Source organism: Actinia tenebrosa, unplaced genomic scaffold (genome assembly GCF_029948245.1).
Source record: "Actinia tenebrosa isolate PJP-AT-01 unplaced genomic scaffold, QUT_ActTen_1.0 PGA_scaffold13__45_contigs__length_12533684, whole genome shotgun sequence".
Classification (NCBI taxonomy): Eukaryota; Metazoa; Cnidaria; class Anthozoa; order Actiniaria; family Actiniidae; genus Actinia; species Actinia tenebrosa.
This window is the reverse complement of record NW_028292573.1, coordinates 2,535,513-2,555,967: the sequence shown is the minus strand read 5'-3', so window position 1 is coordinate 2,555,967 and position 20,455 is coordinate 2,535,513. Positions and strand designations below refer to the sequence as shown.

The 20,455-nt window shown below is 41.3% G+C and overlaps 3 protein-coding genes across 3 annotated transcripts; 1 reads left to right on the top strand and 2 right to left on the bottom strand.

Moving 5' to 3' along the window:
• Nucleotides 1-9,800: 9,800 nt before the first annotated feature.
• Nucleotides 9,801-11,141, bottom strand: LOC116297648 (histamine H2 receptor-like). Its single transcript, XM_031705910.2, has 2 exons — nt 10,464-11,141; nt 9,801-10,277 (listed from the first exon to the last, which is right to left on the bottom strand). Exons 1-2 carry the CDS (start codon nt 11,139-11,141, stop codon nt 9,801-9,803), a joined length of 1,155 nt encoding a protein of 384 aa, XP_031561770.1.
• A 2,270-nt stretch (nt 11,142-13,411) lies between these two features.
• Nucleotides 13,412-15,031, top strand: LOC116297628 (alpha-1A adrenergic receptor-like). The gene is made up of 2 exons (XM_031705888.1): nt 13,412-14,083; nt 14,558-15,031. Exons 1-2 carry the CDS (start codon nt 13,412-13,414, stop codon nt 15,029-15,031), a joined length of 1,146 nt encoding a protein of 381 aa, XP_031561748.1.
• Nucleotides 15,032-18,333: 3,302 nt separating this feature from the next.
• LOC116297629 (melatonin receptor type 1A-like) lies at nt 18,334-20,247 on the bottom strand. Its single transcript, XM_031705889.2, has one exon. It carries the CDS (start codon nt 20,245-20,247, stop codon nt 19,312-19,314), a length of 936 nt encoding a protein of 311 aa, XP_031561749.1. The 3' UTR covers nt 18,334-19,311.
• Nucleotides 20,248-20,455: the final 208 nt, after the last annotated feature.

Genomic DNA, 20,455 nt, shown 5'->3' with positions numbered 1-20,455 from the left:
TGTTCAACACTCACGGTAAACTCACAGGTAATTTGAATATTGCATACTGATTAGCAGTGTTTACAATAAGCGAAGTGAAAAATTACTAGGTTGCAAAGTTTATGTACAAGTCCGGTAAAACCGTTAAAATGAAACGTAACCCATGGAAAAAGGCAATAGGAAAAAATTTACTAGAGGTTAAACTATGGCTTTAGGTAAAGTATTTTAAACCTTTGTTTATGACCAACTAAGAATTACACGGTTTACTGACCACGCGGTCGCGACAACTGACCTTGAGTGTAGAGTTTAAGTAGCGAACAAATTAAAGGTTGGAAAGAAAGGTCTTTTATCCCGCAGTGAAGGCTATTATCGTAGTAAAAAGGTTAAACAAGCGAGTAAGGCGGTAGCGATCCTATAGTAAACGTTTTAAAGAGTTTAAAGACAAGATACACTCAGCGTGATTACTAAATTACTACTGCGTGAATAACTTGTACTAAATTACGCGCTAATGCGCCTAGAATTACAACAACATGAAACGAATGCTTAACAAATATGTAGAAAATCTAAGCTATAAAATATAACGACTAGTTAACGATATTAACATAGATTTGTCCTAAATCTATCCTAGGTATAAGTGTAAAAGGCTTCAAAGATTCATACCTTTACATCGTAGAGAATTCCTTGTCTTGATATGTGCAACGTCTTCAAGAACTTTTACTACACTGATTTAAGCTTAGTTTGGGCCTATTTTTATGGAAAAACCTGCATTCTTAAGACCTTACACATCCTATGCAATGTTGCACGCCCTAGGCGCAAACAGGATGTCCCAAACACGAACTTACGTAAACAAGCGCCAAACCTAGGCATGACTCACTGTAATGTAATTACGTACGGAAATTATTTCTTGCTTACGCATTTTCCACGCAAACAGTTAACTAAAGAATTACATTCCTATGTGTACACGAGGCATTCCTAATTAAAAATATAGATTTATGACTAAATAATTACTGTCCAAAATAGTGTCTTTTGACTCTGTCACACTTGCCCCTCCTTTTTGTTTGCTTCGTCCTCGAGCAAATTCAGGAACAATGATACGCAGGTGGACTCGTCAGTGCTGAAGTGCGGATCTTGGAAGATTATAGAGGTTGCTGTGTTGGCCTGCCGTTGTCCTTGTGGAACGTCGGAGTACAGGTGCAGCCAGTTCTTCCTCAGACGCATCGTCACTATCATCATCATCATCAGGTTCAGCTGGTTCTGTCATTGGTTGAAAGGTGATTGTCATTCCTCCAATGTCATCTTCTTCATCCGATGATTCTGGCGATGCAGTACATGTTTGTCTAGACCTGTCAGCTTGCCTGTGTCGTCCTCGTATCTCCAGCATTGGTCTTGGACACACTTGCATTTCTCCTTGACTAACAACTTTATCTCCTCCATGTCCATCAGCTCTTTCAACGACATATGTATTGTTGTCTCTTCGTTCGACGATTTTGTACACTTGGTTGTCCCATTTATCTTGAATCTTGTTTCTTCCTCTGACTTTACGGTTGCGAAGGAGTACTCGCTCTCCAACTTGTAGTGGTTCGGCCAGTGCTCTGCCCTTCTGGTCATGGATCTTCTTTCTGATGGTAGCAGCTTCCTTCAAGTTTTGTGTCACAGTGGTATAAGCTTCTCGTAGACGAATCTGGTGCTTGGTAATCCATTGCTGGTTGTCTACTGTCACTTGTCTGTCATCATCAGGAAGTAGAATGTCCAGAGGTAGCTTTGCATCTCTACCAAACATCAGGTAGAAGGGTGAGTATCTAGTCGTTGCATGATGGCGTAGCATTATAGGCGTAACATAACTCTTTCAGGTGTTCAGGCCACCTTCTTTTCTTTTCTGCTGGTAGAGTTCTTAGAAGCTCATGTAGTGTACGGTTGAATCTTTCGCACTGCCCATTTCCTTGAGGATGATAGGGGGTTGTCCTTGACTTCTTAATTCCATACACTGCACACAACTCCTTGACTAGTTCTGCCTCAAATGACTTGCCTTGGTCAGAGTGTATTCTTTGGGGGATTCCATACACAAGGAACCATTCTTTAATCAGGGTCTTGACTACGGTTGTAGCTTTCTGATCACGGGTAGGTACAGCAATTGTAAACTTTGTGAACACATCTGTTAACACGAGGACATTTTCTCTTCCATCTGTTGCAGGCTCAAGCAAGGTAAAATCCATCGCTAGCACTTCCAATGGCCTAGTAGCTAGTAGGCTGCCCATCGGCGTCTTGACTGGAAGGTAGGATCCTTTGGCAATGACACATCTTTCACAATTTGAGATCCATTGCTTCACATCTCCTTGCATACCGGGCCACCAACATCTTTTCCTCAAGAGCTGTTCTGTCCTGTCTTGTCCTTGATGTCCACATTGATCGTGCGCACCCTTCAGTACTTGTGATTTCATTGATGTGGGGAGTAGCAGTAACCGAAGCTCACTTCCCTGTCCGACTCCTGTACGGCGGTAGAGAACTCCATGGCTTTCCTCAATCCTGTTCCAGTGACTAAGCAACTTCCTTGTATCCCTTGTCTCTTGTTGGCTTTGCCTTTTACTTGGCCGACGTCCAAGGTTTCGGTAGTGGAGGAGACGACTGATACATGGGTCCTCCTGCTGTAGTCGTTGGATCTCTGTGAGAGGTGTGGTTGGGAATGAGGTTGCTTGCTCCTCCAGCGCACTTGTCTCTGTGTTGCTTATGAACGCTGCTGATACCATCAAATGTTGACGTACCTCTTCTGGTAGGTCTGTAGTATTGGTAGAGTAGGCTAGGGTGCTTCTTACTTCAACTGTGGTTGGTTCTTCATCTCGGTTGATGCGACTTAGAGCATCTGCATTCTGATTGTGACGTCCAGGGCGATACTTGATGGTGAAGTTGAAGTTTGCTAACTCTGCAGCCCACCTCTGCTCCACAGCTTTCAGCTTACTCTTTGACTGTAGGTATGTCAGCGGGTTGTTGTCTGTGTAGACGACAAACTTCGATCCCAGCAGGTACTCCCTGAACTTCTCACATACAGCCCACTTCAAGGCTAGTAGTTCCAGCTTCCTCGATGAGTAGTTCTCCATGTTTCGCTCTCCACCTCTCAGGCCTCGGCTGGCATAAGCGATCACTTTGACTCTTCCGTCCTGTTCTTGGGACAGCACGGCTCCCAATCCTTCGTTGGACGCATCCGTCTCTAGGATGAAGGGCTTGGTGTAGTCCGGGTAGGCCAGCACTGGTGCTGAGGTTAGTAGATTCTTTAACTTGTTGAAGCTCTTTTGGCACTCTTCTGTCCACAGTACGCCAATCTGCTTCCGGGTGGTCTTGTTACTTCCTCCGCTCCCGAGCTCAGCAACTAACTTGTGCAGCGGGCCTGCCATTTGAGCGAACTTGGGGACAAATCTTCTGTAGTATGACGCGAAACCAAGGAATGATCGCAGATCGCGCACTGTCTGGGGGACTGGCCACTCGTTAACTGCCTTTGTCTTTTCAGGGTCTGTCTCGACACCGTCAGCAGAGACCACGTGCCCCAGGTAGGACACCCGATCTCTGAAGAGTTGACACTTGGTTGGTTCAACCTTTAATCCATGATGCTTCAGCTTACTGAATACCGTTTCCAACCGCTCAAGATGTTCTTCAATGGTGGATGAGAAGACTATGATGTCGTCCAGGTAGACCATCAGGGTGCGAAGTATGTCCTCTCGGAAGACTCCTTGCATCAACCTTTGGAAGGTCGCTGGGGCATTCTGTAGTCCAAACGGCATCCGAGTGTACTGAAACAAACCCATGGGCGTTGTGAACGCAGTCTTGTGCTGATCATCAGGATGGACTTCAACTTGATTGTAGGCTGATGCCAGATCTATGGTGGAAAAGTACTTTGCGCCACGCAGTGCCTCCAGTGATTCCTCTATCCTTGGTAGGGGGTACTGATCACGCTTGGTTTTCTGGTTCAGCTTCCGGTAGTCGACGCACATCCTCAAGGCTCCAGACTTCTTTCGTACAAGCACTATTGGGGAGGCATAGTTACTCTCACTTGGACATATCACTCCTTTTTCTAGCAAGTCTTGTAGATGCTGTTGCACCTCCTGGTATTGGTTTGGAGGAATCCTTCTGTAACGCTCTGTGACAGGCACATCATCGTCTGTGTAGATGCGATGATATGTTGTCTTTGTACAGCCAAGGTCCTCCTTACATGAAGCGAAACACCTCTTCATTTCTTTCGAACATCTGGAGAGCTTTCTCCCTCTGAAGTTCCGTCCCGGGGAAATGTTCCAGGGTAATCCCGTGAGGGGGTGTCTGTATCCTTTGCCAACGTACTTTGCCCACAGCTTCCCGTTGGGGTGGCATCTGAGGGTCAGCACTAAGGTTACAGCACACTGTCACCATGTTATTCTCGTGTAGGAACTCCAACTGCTCTCCTCTCTTGACCATCTCTCCCTCTCGCACAATTCCAATCCGCGTCCTCGGCTTTAGCCATATGTCCTTTGCCGTCTGGTTGGCAACTCTGACATAGTAACACGTCTTGGTAGTATCCACGAGAGTACTGGCCACGGTGAGGTTTCCTTCTACTGGTACACCAAGGGGTTCGATCACAGCATCAGTGCCCCATGATGGGCCTGTGACCAAGATATCAGATTCTGTGAAAGCAGGGACCCAGACTTTGTCTGAGCCGGCTACTTTCACGAACCCAGTTTTACGTTTACTCTTCTTCTCTTCATCTTGCAGGATCTGTTGGTATTGGGGCACCTGCCCAAGAACGTTGGTTCCCAGTAGGCCAGGTACCCTCCTCTGCATTACTGTAGTGGCTGCTGTGTCCTTCGTGATGAAGATGCCGCACCCAGGGACCACCACTCCTCCGATCTCTACTGTAGCGACGATATATCCAATGTAAGGGATGTCCAAACCGTTAGCTCCTCGCAGCTGCAGTAATCTTGTTTCAGGGTGTAGGTCTCCTAGGGTTGGCTGTAGCTTTTCCCTGTAGAACGACTCGGTGATGAGGGTAACCATGGAGCCCGTATCCACTAAGCTTTTCACAGGTACTCCGCCAATCCTCGCCACCACTGTGGGACTTGTCCCGACAAACTTTTCGTTCTGAAAAAGAGAATTAGAGCCACTACAGTTCCTCTCCACGGCGTGGCTCACTGCCGTGGAGAGCTGGAGTTTGACTCCTTCTGTGGTGCTGCTGGTGCCTTGTCTTTCAGGGGCTTTGGGCAGTTCGGCCGAAGATGTCCAAGCTCGTGGCAGTTGTAACATCTCCTCGGACCACGTGGGGGACCTCGTGGTGGTGATGGGCTCGCGAACTTCATGGTAAGTTGGGTTAGCAGCTTCTGCTGCCCATCCAGCAATTTTTGTTGCTGCATGAGCCTCTCCACCAGGGCCTTCTGTCCTGCTGTAAGCTCTTGGATGGCATTTACTTGGTTGCTCTCCACCAACACCTCCTTGGCCGCTGCATGGCGATGTGCTCCTCTATCTGTGTCTTCCGAGCTACGATAGGCCTCTTGCCTCACCTCGTTGAAGGTCTTCTCGGGATGTTCTCTGATATAGCGCTTGAGATCCCTGCGCAACAGGTTGTCACGCAAGTTCTCAACGAATGTGTCTCTGAGGTTCTGGTCCTTGTTTTCCAGGGCTCCTACGTGTACTCTGGTTATGTGCTCCGCCATCGACATCAGGGCATGGGCAAAGTCCTGGATGGGCTCCCTGTCACCTTGTTTTCTGGCGAAAAACCTCTGGAGAAGCTGGGTCTTGGTGAGCTTCTCTCCGAAGACGTCTCTCAGAATCCTGAAGAAACCCTCCGGGTCTGTCCAGTCATCCGCAGGCCTTAGTCGAACTTCATCTCGAGCCGCTCCTTCTAAGCTATGGTACAGGAAATCCACCGCCTCTTGAGAAGTTAACTTCTGGGCAGCCACAGACCTCTGTGCATCCGCTATCCAGTCTTCAAGCACCTTGTCGTCTCTGCCACCAGCATACTTTCTCAGCTTCTTCTCCCTTGGCACTGTCACTTGTACCACTGGTGCAGGAACAGGTTGGGCAGGGGGTCCTCCTTCAGCCTGCATGCCATCCAGCTGTGCCTTGAGTGCAGCCAATTGCTCTGTGAGTGCAGCCACAGCTTCTTCCGCCATGATTTCAATCTCGTTCCCGTTTGTAAATAATCAATAACTACTAATGTCAACTTTCTTGCAATCCCACTTCTGACACCAAAAATGTAACCGGCGGCAAGGCGCTCAGCTATGAATCAGATTGCAAGTGGTTTTGACAAAAGAATTTATTGAAAAATTCACACAACTTTACAATACATGGGAAAAAACGGGAACGAGATTACAGGATATCTCTTTACATCGTAGAGAATTCCTTGTCTTGATATGTGCAACGTCTTCAAGAACTTTTACTACACTGATTTAAGCTTAGTTTGGGCCTATTTTTATGGAAAAACCTGCATTCTTAAGACCTTACACATCCTATGCAATGTTGCACGCCCTAGGCGCAAACAGGATGTCCCAAACACGAACTTACGTAAACAAGCGCCAAACCTAGGCATGACTCACTGTAATGTAATTACGTACGGAAATTATTTCTTGCTTACGCATTTTCCACGCAAACAGTTAACTAAAGAATTACATTCCTATGTGTACACGAGGCATTCCTAATTAAAAATATAGATTTATGACTAAATAATTACTGTCCAAAATAGTGTCTTTTGACTCTGTCACACACTCAACCACTACCACTCACCCACCAACACTCAACCACTACCACTCAACCACTTCCACTCAACCACTACCACTAACCACACACCACACCACTATCACTCACCACAACACTCAACCACTACCACTCAACACTACCACCCACACACTCAACCACTACCACCAACACACCACACACCAACCACTCACCACTACCAACCACTACCACTCAACCACTACACTCAACCACTCAACCCACCAACACTACCACATCACCAACACCCACTCAACCACTACCACTCAACACACACTCACCCACTCAACCACTACCACTCAACACTACCACTCAACCAACCAACCACACACAACCACACCCTCAACCACTACCACTCAACCACTACCACTCAACCACTACCACTCACCACAACACCACATCAACCACTACCACTCAACCAACACTACCCACTAAACACAACACACTCAACCACTACCACTCACCACCCACTAACCACAACCACCCACACTCAACCACCAACCACTCAACCACTACTCACAACACTACACTCACCACTACCACTCACCACTACACACACTCAACCACTACCACACAACCACTACCACTCAACCACTACACTCACAACACTACCACTCAACCACTACCACTCAACCACTACCGCAACCAAACCACTACCACTCAACCACTACCACTCACCACGACTACCACGCAAACCCACTACCACTCAACCACTATCACCACTACCACACTCAACCACTACCACTCAACCACCACTACCACTCAACCACTACCACTCAACCACTACCACTCAACCCACCACTCAAAGCCACTACCACTCAAACTAACTACCACTCAACCACTACCACTCAAACACTACCACTCAACCACTACAACTCAACCACTACACTCAACCACTACCACTGAACCACTCAACCACAACCACTACCACTCAACCACTACCACTCAACCACTACCATAACCACTACACTCAACCAACTCACACTACCTCAACCACCACTCAACCACTACACTCAACCACTACAACTCAACCACTACCACCAAACCACTCACCATACTCAACCACTACCACTCAACCACCTACAACTCAACCACTACCACTCAACCACTACCACTCAACCACTACACTCAACCACTACACTCAACCACTACCACTCAACCACTACCACTCAACACTACCACTCAACCACTACCACTCAACCACTACCATCAACACATACCACTCAACCACTACCATCATAACCACTCAACCACTACCACAACACAACCACTCAACCACTACCACTAACAACCACTAACACGCAACCACTACCACTCATCCACTAACACTGAAAATCACTACCACTCACCACACACACCTCAACCACTAACCACTCAACCACTACCACTCAAACCACTAGACACTCACACCAATATCACTCAACCACTACCACTCAACCACTACCACTCATTCTCATACTCATTAATAATTCATGAGTAAACCAGCCAAGCAATGGGCTATTTTTGGGTCACATGATGTTACTTGAAACCTGGTAAAGTGCTGTGAAAGGAATGCATTCAGTCTGGAGTAACTGGAACAAAATTAATTCAGTCCTAGGAATAAAATGAAATAAATAAATCACTTTTTATTTAAGTGTCTAGTCGTTCTAGCGCTTTCGCACTAATTTGGGACACTTTTCACTCACACCCACTACCACTACATTTAATATTCTATGCACACAACGCTCAACTCACATGTTGATTTTTATGGAGGGAGGAAACCGGAGAACCCGGAGAAAAACCTCGTAGCATAGGAGAGAAAATAAAGGAAATAAATTTAAATTAAATTTTTAATTTACTAGTTCCAGGGTTTCAACTGGATGAACAACACATTTTTTCCCGAAAATAAAGAAAATAAACTTATCTGCGGAAAGATTTACAAAACATTTTTGAGAAATCGTATTTTTAGTGCTTGTTGTGGTAAATATTTGGTTTTGACCAACAATGCATTGAGCGCCTAGATTCAAGTCACCTTGGTTTCCCATCACGAGCATGGAACAGCTGGCTGCAATGACTCGCAAACTTCGTCGAACAAAAGCCTCAAGACCGAGCTACGAACTGAAAGTATACGTCAAAGAATCAATTAGCTAACTCATTAGTTCAGACAAACTAAGATTAATTATGATTTTAAAAACCCATGTTCAAAACACTGATCTATTGTTTGGATAGGAAATCACACTGTTTCGAGTGCTATTTGGAATAAATTGAACAATGGTTTTGAAGGAGTAATATAGTGCTATTTCAACTGCCTCTTAGGAAACCCACGAGTTTGAATTTATTCTTAATCCCACTAGAAACTATATATGATTTCCTTTAAATGATATATATGAAAAATTAAAGAGGAAAATAGAGTATTTTAGTTAAGAAAGAGCGAACTAATCTCGTGAAAATGAGATTGCGCTTTATGACTTTATGATGGCGTCGGTAGCGGCGTTTTTTAACCAAAAATATATCTAAAAACGCAAAAAATTCCTTATATCTTTTTAAATTTTCTCCATCAAAATTGTTCCTCAGATTACTATCGAAAAATAAAAAATTTTAGTACCTAGTAATGTTAACAACAGCAGACTGTTTTTGAAAAATGAAATTAATTTTGAACCCTATTTCCTCAGTATTTTCTTCACTGTGTTCCCTTGAAGTGAACAACACTACTCTTAGCTACACCTGTCCCTAACACCTGATTATCGACCTCTCTATTTAACGGTAACGGCTCATTTTTAAGGTTATTGCACATTTTGCACATCCGTCCATCATTTTTGAAGCCAGCAATTTTTGACCGCTTACGATTATTGTCCTTTGGCTGTTATTGGTTCAGACCGACCACTGGCAATGATTTTGTTTGTTTGTTTGTTTGTTTTTTGCAAGCAGTGAAGTAGTAAGTAGGAGGGGAATTAAAAAGGACTGTCATATTTAAACCTCGACGCAGCTCACACTGGTTTTTAGCTAGTTATCTCTTCATATTTAAAATGATAGAGTTGTTAAACTAAATAGGTTGGTTTTTTATCCATACATGCTCATCATCCTTGAATCCTAACAAGCTGGTTCTTTGGGTCAACTGTTCATTTAACACCCTTTCTTACATTCAAAGTCATGAAGTTCTGCTTCTTCAAAGATGCAGGGAGTGGAGTAATTTCAATACGGCGATGTTGTTTGAATACGCCTTTTACCTTGTAAACATTGTTGATTAAACCTCTTGGCTTTTCCAGATTGACGTCATCTGATCCAAAGGGATTCTTTAAAAGCTGTTTGACGGCCGCTCGAAACCTGGTTGTTCGTACAAGATAGATCAAAGGATTGCATCCACTAGAGAAGTACAGGAAATAGGGGGCAGCAAAACCGAACCACTTGATCTCATTGGAATTCAGCAATTCTTTTGGACCAACCGCAGCGTACAAGATGCAAGGCACATAGCAAAGGATATAAGCAGCTATGGTGAGGCCAATGGTCCAGGCGGCTTGTACTTCGCTTCGTGTTCGGGCCCTGTCTAGCTGAGTCTCTTGGGAATCGTGTTTTTCCTTGCACAGCTTTGCAAAACTCTGTAAAAAGAGCGACCAAGAAAAGAACAGGTGAAAACCGATGTCATATACCTTTGTTTTCAATTCAACTATTTAACAATTATTCGCCTAAGGCAAAGTGATAATCGGTGGAATATTTACCGAGCCGCGAGTCTTCGTTAATATTCACAATAGCAGCATTGTTAAATCAATAAAAACGAAACTTACCTTTGATTTGAGTCTATAACTGCAATATGTCAACACGGACAGAAGTGTGGTCACCAAGCCGAACATTAAGTAGATGAAAAAGGAAGCAGTCCTACTAATCTCGTTGAAGTAGGCTATCCGATACTTGTAAGTGGGGACGTCACCAAGATCAATCTGACTAGCCAAGATTACCCATGGTAGAGTAATAGTGATGGATAACAGCCATACCACACATAGGGCTATTGCAGCCTTGGCTTTGGTCTTCCTGATGTAGTATCGCAGCCCCCAGGATATCGCAATGTATCGATCGGTCATGGTCACTACCATACTCGTGATTTTTAACACGTTGAAGAGGTTTTGTGCACTTGCTACTGCTAACGACACCCATCTACCATGTAACGTCTCTTCAAACTCAAGAACGCCAACAATGGTAAAGAGTGGAAGATTGATTAGGATATTGAACATATCCACGATGGCCAGGTTTGCCAGGAACATGTTAGGAATGGTACGGATGGATTTGAACCTTTTCATCAGAATACAAACAGTTGAATTTCCAGTGAGAGAGACCAGGGCAAGACATCCCACCAGGATAACTTGAGTGATAGTAGTGAAACTAGTTGGTGACTTGCCATAGTTGGTACTGCTGGTCTGAGTGGCTTGTGAGGTCTCAAGGTTTGCTGTTGGGCTTGAAAACCCCATCGTTTTTAATTTCTCGTTGGTGGCTTCTTAATTCCCGAGTATCTTTGTCTAGTCTATCGCGATCGCCCGAACTGACTGTAGGATATCTCAAATCTGTCAAGCCATAAACGAAGAATTCAGCTTGTTTTAAGTCGGTTTTCAAACAATAATTCCTGAGTAGACCTTTGTGAATTTGATTTCCTCTTAAAGTGTCTCATTAGTTTGTTCCAAGTCTAATTGGTCTTTAATGGACGTGGGGAGTGTTTATATTCAACCACAAGTTTGTTACATAACTTGTCTGTAGCACTGTATGCAATGTATGCCAGCTGGGTGTGCCAGCTGGGATAAGGACAAGAAATCCCAAAAAGGGAATGGGGAGAAAAGCCACAAAACAATGTTTTCTATCCAATCATTGGACTTGACTATTTCACTCCATTCTACTTCGAAAGTGCATGGTTAATTTTGGAAAGCCTTCTACCAAGAATGTATGAAGGGAAGCACGGGTGGCGTAGCGGTGTGAGCACTCGCCTCTCACCAATGCGACCCGGGTTCGAGTCCCGCTGAGCTCGGTGTCGTATGGGAGTAGAGTTGCTTGTTGGTTCTCTCCTGTGCTTCGGGGGTTTTCCGGGTTCTCCGGTTTTCCTCCCTCCGCAAACATGAACTCCCAGATTCTAATTCGATCATGGAATGAGGGCCACAGGTTTGTTAGCCACTGGCTATTAAGTGCTACCCTCGTGAAAAAATTACGTTATAATGTTAAAGATTTTCTAGTGATTTTATTCTGGTCTCTAGAATTTCCAGTGACTTATTTAACACTGCGATTAAAGTTTCGTCAGAGCATGCAAATAGAAAAACGTCCGTGGTCTGTTTGTTTTTTAACGTTGTGTGTTTTGTCTGGCTTTCTGAAATGAAACAAACCAATTCTTCGATTGCACGTTACGTCATCGCGGCCATGTTGGTACCATTTAACAAAAGATTTCTCATTAGCATCCATTGGGTCCATCCATTGTTAACGGCACCACAATGGCCGCCATGTTTTTGTCTTTTGACTCTCTTGGGATTGCTTGCAACCCATCAATAGCCTTTAAACTATTAAGCATAGTTAATAGTGCGGAATGGTTTGGAAACTCCATAGAACAAAGCTATTGTTTTGCGTTTGATGTTGAACCGTACCATCGCGTGTTACTGACGGTGCACAAGAACCAAAGCAAGTATGGCTGAAAATGCTCATTTCCTTATTATTTTCATGTATGAACATTTTGAAAGTAAAAACTTTCATTCGATGACCACAAACTATGCGGATAAATATTTTCACGCAGATACAGCTAAGTTACTAGATGATAAATAAAAAAGCATGAAAAAAGGCAATTTCATTTTCAATAAACAATTTGTATTAATCATATAGGATTAATTAACAAATAATAAGTATTTTAGAACGTTTTTTAGGGTTAAAAACTTCTATATTCCCGAATCTATGAACAATGGATAAAGTGAACAAAAACATAGGACAGTGGGTTTCCCAACCACTCTGCTCCATTAACTATACTACTAAAATAGAACTTTAGTCTGCTAAAAGCCGTCACGATTTTTTATTTAAGGAATATAAAACGAGCGCGCATGTTTTTGTACTAAGATATAAACACGTTGGGCGCTGTAGAGCACGAAAACTAGGGAGCTTAGGAAGACGAAACGTGGCCGAGTGCTTTTCGACTACTCTACAGCTTCCAGCCTGTTTACATCACAGTACAGAGATGTAAGCAGCCGTTTTATACTGGTTTTATAAAATTCTTTTGGTGAGCGAGTGTGTCTCTGTCCTCTTATATAAGCACGGTAGCCAGCCAATAGGCGCACGCGTTATATCTCACATATTTTATAAAAAAAGGATTTAAATCTCGTTCTTAAACGCAGTCCCTGATAGGAATCGAACCTCCCTAATGCAGCTCGGATGCTCCACCACTGAACTACATTTTACAGTTTGATTGCTTGTCAGCAGAGCCTTTTCCAACGGCACCTTTGGCTGAATAGATTCGCCAGTACGTGACTGTTTATAAAAAGGGCATATTCGTTTTCAAACTATTGCTCCATTAGTGTTAAAAGGGATCAATTTCCTTAGGTGTCGAAAGAGGAAATGAGTGCTAGGTTTGATTGTAATAGTTCTATTCAATAATTTTTTTTTTCCGTTTTGCTTAAAGAAAAGATTTTTTTTTTCCGAAGGTTTGAAATAATCCATAAAATACAAGGACGACAGAACTGTTTCTTCCAGTCTTTGCCAAAGTTGTCACATCAGGTCAATGGAGGCGTCACCAGCAGACTCCGATGTCCCACAAGTTACTCAGCCCAGCAGTACCAACTATGGCAAGTCACCAACTAGTTTCACTACTATCACTCAAGTTATCCTGGTGGGATGTCTTGCCCTGGTCTCTCTCACTGGAAATTCAACCGTTTGTATTCTGATGAAAAGGTTCAAATCCATCCGTACCATTCCTAACATGTTCCTGGCAAACCTGGCCATCGTGGATATGTTCAATATCCTAATCAATCTTCCACTCTTTACCATTGTTGGCGTTCTTGAGTTTGAAGAGACGTTACATGGTAGATGGGTGTCGTTAGCAGTAGCAAGTGCACAAAACCTCTTCAACGTGTTAAAAATCACGAGTATGGTAGTGACCATGACCGATCGATACATTGCGATATCCTGGGGGCTGCGATACTACATCAGGAAGACCAAAGCCAAGGCTGCAAGGGCACTATGTGTGGTATGGCTGTTATCCATCACTATTACTCTACCATGGGTAATTTTGGCTAGTCAGCTTAATCTTGGTGACGTCCCCACTTACAAGTATCGGATAGCCTACTTCAACGAGATTGGGAGAACTGCTTCCTTTTTCATCTACTTAATGTTCGGCCTGGCGACCACACTTCTGTCCGTGCTGACATTCTGGAGTTATAAACGTAAATTGAAGGTAAAATAGTTTTATTGACCAAACTAATGAAGCTGCACGTTTTGGCCATTTTGAATAAACCCTTTTTGATAGCGAATGAAACGGTAGATTGTCGTACCAATGAGTAAAATGAGTTGCAGTAAAATATTAATGTTTCAGTCTAGTGTATATGGTAATTGTAAATGGCGACTTGATATTTGTTGCTTCTTGGGGCTGTACAGTCGTGTGTGGAATAGAGACCATGCAATTGCATATGGAGGAAGTTCAAAGATGAAATACTGTATAATATTGTTTGGAACTGTACTGCTAGGTTTCAAACATCAGTACAGTTCCTAACTTTTTAAAATGATGATTCAGTTTTTATCTTATTCACTCATTAGTTTAACAACCAACTGATTTTTTTTTTCTTTTTCATTTCACCTAATGTAACATGGCATGTACATGGTACATTACATTGGTTTTCACCTGTTCTTTTCTTGGTCGCTCTTTTTACAGAAATTTGCAAAGCTACGCAAGGAAAAACACGATTCCCAAGAGACTCAACTGGACAGGGCCCGAACACGAAGCGAAGTGCAAGCCGCCTGGACCATTGGCCTCATCATAGCTGCTTATATCCTTTGCTATGTGCCTTGCATCTTGTACGCTGCTGTTGGTCCAGAAGAAATGTTGAGTTCCAATGAGATCAAGTGGTTCGGTTTTGCTGCCAATTTTTTCCTGTACTTCTCAAGTGGATGCAATCCTTTGATCTATCTTGCACGTACAACCAGGTTTCGAGCGGCCGTCAAACAGCTTTTAAAGAATCCCTTTGGATCAGATGACGTCAAGTTGGAAAAGCCAAGAGGTTTGATCAACAATGTTTACAAGGTAATAGGCGTATTTCAACAACATCGCCGTATTAAAATTACTCCACTCCCTGCATCTTTGAAGAAGCAGAACTTCATGACTTTGAATGTTAAGAAAGGGTGTTAAATGAACAGTTGACCCAAAGAACCAGCTTGTTAGGATTCAAGGATGATGATGGATAAAAAACTCAACCTATTTAGTTTAACAACTCTATCATTTTAAATATGAAGAGATAACTATCTAAAAACTAGTGTGAGCTGCGTCAGTGTTTCTAATGAAACAGTAATGATAGTTCTTTTCACGGCGTACAATTTACCCTTTTATCATTACTGTTTCATTTTAAATATGACAGTCCTCTTTAATTCCTCTCCTACTTACTAATTTACCGCTTGCAAAAAATAAAATAAAATGAAATAAATCATTGCCAGTGGTCGGTCTGCACCAATAACATGCCAAAGGACAATAATCGTAAGCGAGACTAAAGCTATTGGTCAAGAGTATTGCTGGCTTCAAAAATGGTGAACGGATGTTTTTAAAGAATCCCTTTGGATCAGATGAGCATGACGTCAAGCTTGAAAAGCCAAAAGGTTCTTTTAAACGTAAATGTAACGTGGCTCTGTTCAATGCAAAAGCTTAAGGTTACTGTAGACCTTGGTGGGCAACTTTCCCAATAAATAAATAAATAAATAAATAAATAAATAAATAAATAAATAAATAACACAAAAGTTCGTTGGCTAATCTTTCCTTTTCAACAATTTCTTTTTTAGAAATATTTAATTCACATCTATGGAATGACCCGATTCGTGTTTGAGGCTCCGGCATTGTTCCAAATTAGAAAATCGCTTTCAAATAATATATTTTTCGTAATCTTTATCATCTGATTTTTAAAACGATTTGTAGTTTTAAGGGGTTTTTTTTGAACGTGTTGCGTAGAGAGAGTTTTAAACGTAACATACCCCTGAAGGTCTCCAGTAATCTTAAACGGCGTAGACCATTTTTCGCAGCAAGTGGCAAGCGAAAACAATAAGATAAAGATAGTCAATCAAATCATGCAATTATATAACTTGATTTAAGCTAAACCTTTGACATTCATAGAAGCTGAAGCCTTAGGAGACCACAGTGCTAGCTAGAGAAAACGTACTAGAGTGCATTTATAGTTGGTGCTATAGCGACACGTTTTGTGCTTTTAAAAACTTGCTATAATGAAGTTAGCGCAAGCTAACAAGCAAGTTAGTTTAAGCAACTCCTGAAGCTGGGTGAAGGATACTTATGCGAGAATAAATTTTAAGTCAAATAAAAGATTCGGTCCTGATAAATGAATCATGAGTTATGAGACTCGATTCGTGTTCTCGTATTTATTCATTCATTCCCTGACAATGGACTACCAAAATTAGGTCCCTGACTAAAGCGTGGATTAAATTCATTCAAATTCAAGTGGAAGAAGCCTCGTTTTATATCAAATACGCCTATTCCCACGCACTAAATTAGATGGCAATTTCTTGTTCTTTATTGAAATTTTGTACTTATCTTCCTCAAATAATAAGACCTTCGATAACAAGTACTGTGAGTGCATGGCACAATTAATCGATGGTTTTTATAATTTTATTCCAATAGTTTTATTTTTAGCTTTTTATATCCAAATCCAAATGGATCGGACGTCTGAATTTTTCGAAACATAATAATTGAACTCAGTTTAGGAATAACGTTATTGGTTCATACAAAAGACAATGTTTCCTATTAATTTCCCATCATTTTTTCTTTTCTTACATACAACTAACGCAAATACAACGGAAATTGGAATTGCCCAAGCAAAGGGAACCGTGGGAGCCATTAAATATGCCTTACTGTCACTGAAGAATACGCTTTATGTATTATTCTTCCATTTTAAACGATAATAGCATATCATTTAGATTCCCATTTCCTTTTGAAAGACTCATTTGTCTGTGACTTTGAATACCCGTGTTTATATTTAACTATAAGTGCATGTGTTACATAACCGACGTACTGATCTGTTTCGCAGGTCTTTACCATGGCCAGTGATTCATATAACTCGGCGCTGTGTATGAGACGTGTCTTTGAATACCCGTGTTTATATTTAACTATAAGTGCATGTGTTACATAAACGACATACTGATCTGTTTCGCAGGTCTTTACCATGGCCAGTGATTCATAGAACTCGGCGCTGTGTATAGAATTAGTTAATAGAGCGGAATGGTTTGGAACCCCATAGAATAAAGCTATTGTTTGCAAGCGATGTTGAAACCCATCAATATAATGCATAATGAACCAAAGAAAGTATGGCTGAAAATACAGGTTTCGAATTCCTTATTATTTTCATGTATGAACATTTTGAAAGTGAAAACGTTCATTCGATGATCAAAAACCATGCGGATAAATATTTCCGCGCAGATACATGATAAATAAGAAAACATGAAAACTTTCCTTTTTAATAGACAATTAATCTTAATCATATGATATTAATTAACAAATGATAACTATCTTAATACTCTTTTTTAGGGAAAGAAGCTTCTATAATCCCGAATACTAGAACAAACGGAGCAACGTTTCCTTCTCTGTGCACGGTCAACGTCATATAACAATGGATAAAATCGAACAAAAACGGCCTAGAACAATAGATTTTCCAACCATTCCACTTCATTAACTATGGTTAACTGTGGTTTTATTTCCTATTCATCCAAACCTCAGCTATGACATTCGTTTATACCTATATCCAAGACTTGACGTAATGTTTGCCATCCAATCAATTTGTCTTATATGAATTCTCGTCTAAAGCCCCGTTTACACTGGCGATTTTTGCGGCAATTTTTGTGGCAATTTTCGGAAATATGAAATCTTTTGTCTCATCCTTCAAAAGAGACATTCGTCTAGGAAAATCTTGTTATCCTGAAAAAAACTTTACAAGTAAATTCTTTACCATTATTTATTATGGACAACATCACAAAAATATCGCAGCAAAAATCGCAGCAAAAATCGCCGCAAAAATCGCTAGTGTAAACTGGGCTTAAGATACTCGATCGCGATGGGGGGGGGGGGGGGGGGGGGGGGGAACACTAAACTAATCTCAAATTGTACTCTGTAAAGTCCCAATTAAGTTGCTCAATTTTGTTGAGTGTATTAAAAACAAAAATTCGCACGATTAATTTTTTCCTACAATTTGGAATTTATAGATACTCGTAATGTTTTGAAAGTTCTCAAATTGGACTCGCCTTTAATATTGAAAACTTTTGAAACATCACTAGTACCTATAAATTCTGAATTGAAACATAAGATCGTGCGATTCCCTTTACAAATTTGCTTTTTCTAACTAAAAGTACTTTAGGGTAAAATTTATGACTTTCTCGCTTTATTTCCAGATAAAAATGTTAATTATTTAATAATATAAGTAATAAAACAAATACATAGTTTTCCAGCACTATACAGCCAATTGCAAAATAATTGTTGGGTTAAAAATCAAAATATGTCTGTTGACATGTGTACAATTCTGTTGACATGTGTACAATTCTGTTGACCTGTGTACAATTCTGTTGACATGTTTACAATTCCGTTGACATATGTACAATTCTGTTGACATGTGTACAATTCTGTTGACATGTGTACAATTCTGTTGACATGTGTACAATTCTGTTGACATGTGTACAATTCTGTTGACATGTGTACAATTCTGTTGACATGTGTACAATTCTGTTGACCTGTGTACAATTCTGTTGACCTGTGTACAATTCTGTTGACCTGTGTACAATTCTGTTGACATGTGTACAATTCTGTTGACATGTGTACAATTCTGTTGACCTGTGTACAATTCTGTTGACCTGTGTACAATTCTGTTGACATGTTTACAATTCCGTTGACATATGTACAATTCTGTTGACATGTGTACAATTCTGTTGACATGTGTACAATTCTGTTGATATGTGTACAATTCTGTTAACATGTTTACAATTCTGTTGGCATGTGTACAGTTCTGTTGTACAATTCTGTTAACATATTTACAATTCTGTTGACATATGTACAATTCTGTTGACATATGTACAATTCTTTTGGCATGTGTATAGTTCTGTTTACATGTTTAAATGTCAACTCTGCGTCTTCAATTTTGCTTTTTTTCTCTGCCTGACTCTTTCTTTTCTGGTCCTCATCTTGTCCAAAGGTTTGTTTCCATTCTCCCTTGACGTTTATCCGTGCTTTTTCGCTCAGCGCTTGATAAAAGTTCTCTTCACCTTGGTCTTAACAATTTCCCATTTCAAACCATTTGTCTTTTTTCTTAAGAATACGTTGTCGTATTCGTATTCATATTCCATTGTCATCTCAGTTTCAACCGTTAAAAAAAACACTATTGCTATAGTAAATGACACGTGACAAATTGGAAAACATTGCGCCCGAGGTAGTCATTTACACGTTAAGATTTTTAAAAACTCTCTTCTAAACGCCGTGTTCAACAATCCATAAATAACAGGATTTATTGCACTACCGCAAGCCACTGTGTATGTAACTACCAAATGATACTGACGAGGTACGTTAACATTGGTTAAGTTTGTCGCAAGTATGAAGAGGAGAGCTGGAGACCAAGCTAAACAATAGCCAACCAACACTGCGAACATTGTCCACGTGACCCTGATTTCTTGTACGCTCGTGCGCAGGCTGCTAGGGTTGGAGGCAGGAGCAATGTTTTTCTTATGCTGTCTTATTTTTTGGAACACTTTGTAGTAGCAGTAGATAATGATGACAACAGGTATAACTAGAGCAATTGACAGAATTGTATTGGTCGTTACACTTACCACGATATCTTTGTTATTATAGAAATATCCACATAAGATTTTCTCTGGTATAAACTCTACTACCCAAAAGCTTTTGGCAACTAACAAAATCGGCAAAGTGAAAGTTGCGATCCAAACCGATCCAATCATAATTAAACATGTCTTGATGTTGTAAATCTTCTTGTAGTACTGTGGTTTACAGACACAAACGTAACGATTGACGGCCATTAAGACTATCGTTGCAGCTGATATTAGGTTTAGACTGATACTTATAAGGGCTTGCATAAAACACATATTGTGACCAAAAGCGAAGCGACTCTTTATAGACCAAGCGATTGTGAGAGTCAAACCCAGTACGGGATATAGGATGTCAGTCACGGAAAGCGAGAGTACGAAGTAGTTAGTGATGGTACGAAGACTGGGATTGCGATAGATGGAGATTACTACCAGAAGATTTCCTCCAATGGCAATCAGTCCAATAAGGAGTAAAATACTCGTCTCTACAGCGATGGTAGCTGGACTGCGATTCCAGAATTCAAGCAAATTTTGATAAATCGTGACGTTCATTCTAAAACATGAATAGTAAAGAAAGATAGCGTTCAATAAACTGTACAAAGAAAAGACATGAACAGCATAGGATTAATTCAATGGAGGAATATCAGGTCGTCATGGCATGGTTTCATGGCTATGTTTAACAACAGTCGCAAAACAGTCACAAAACACTTCTACTTCCAAAGGACGACATTTCTATTGTTTTATACTACAAGAACTAGCT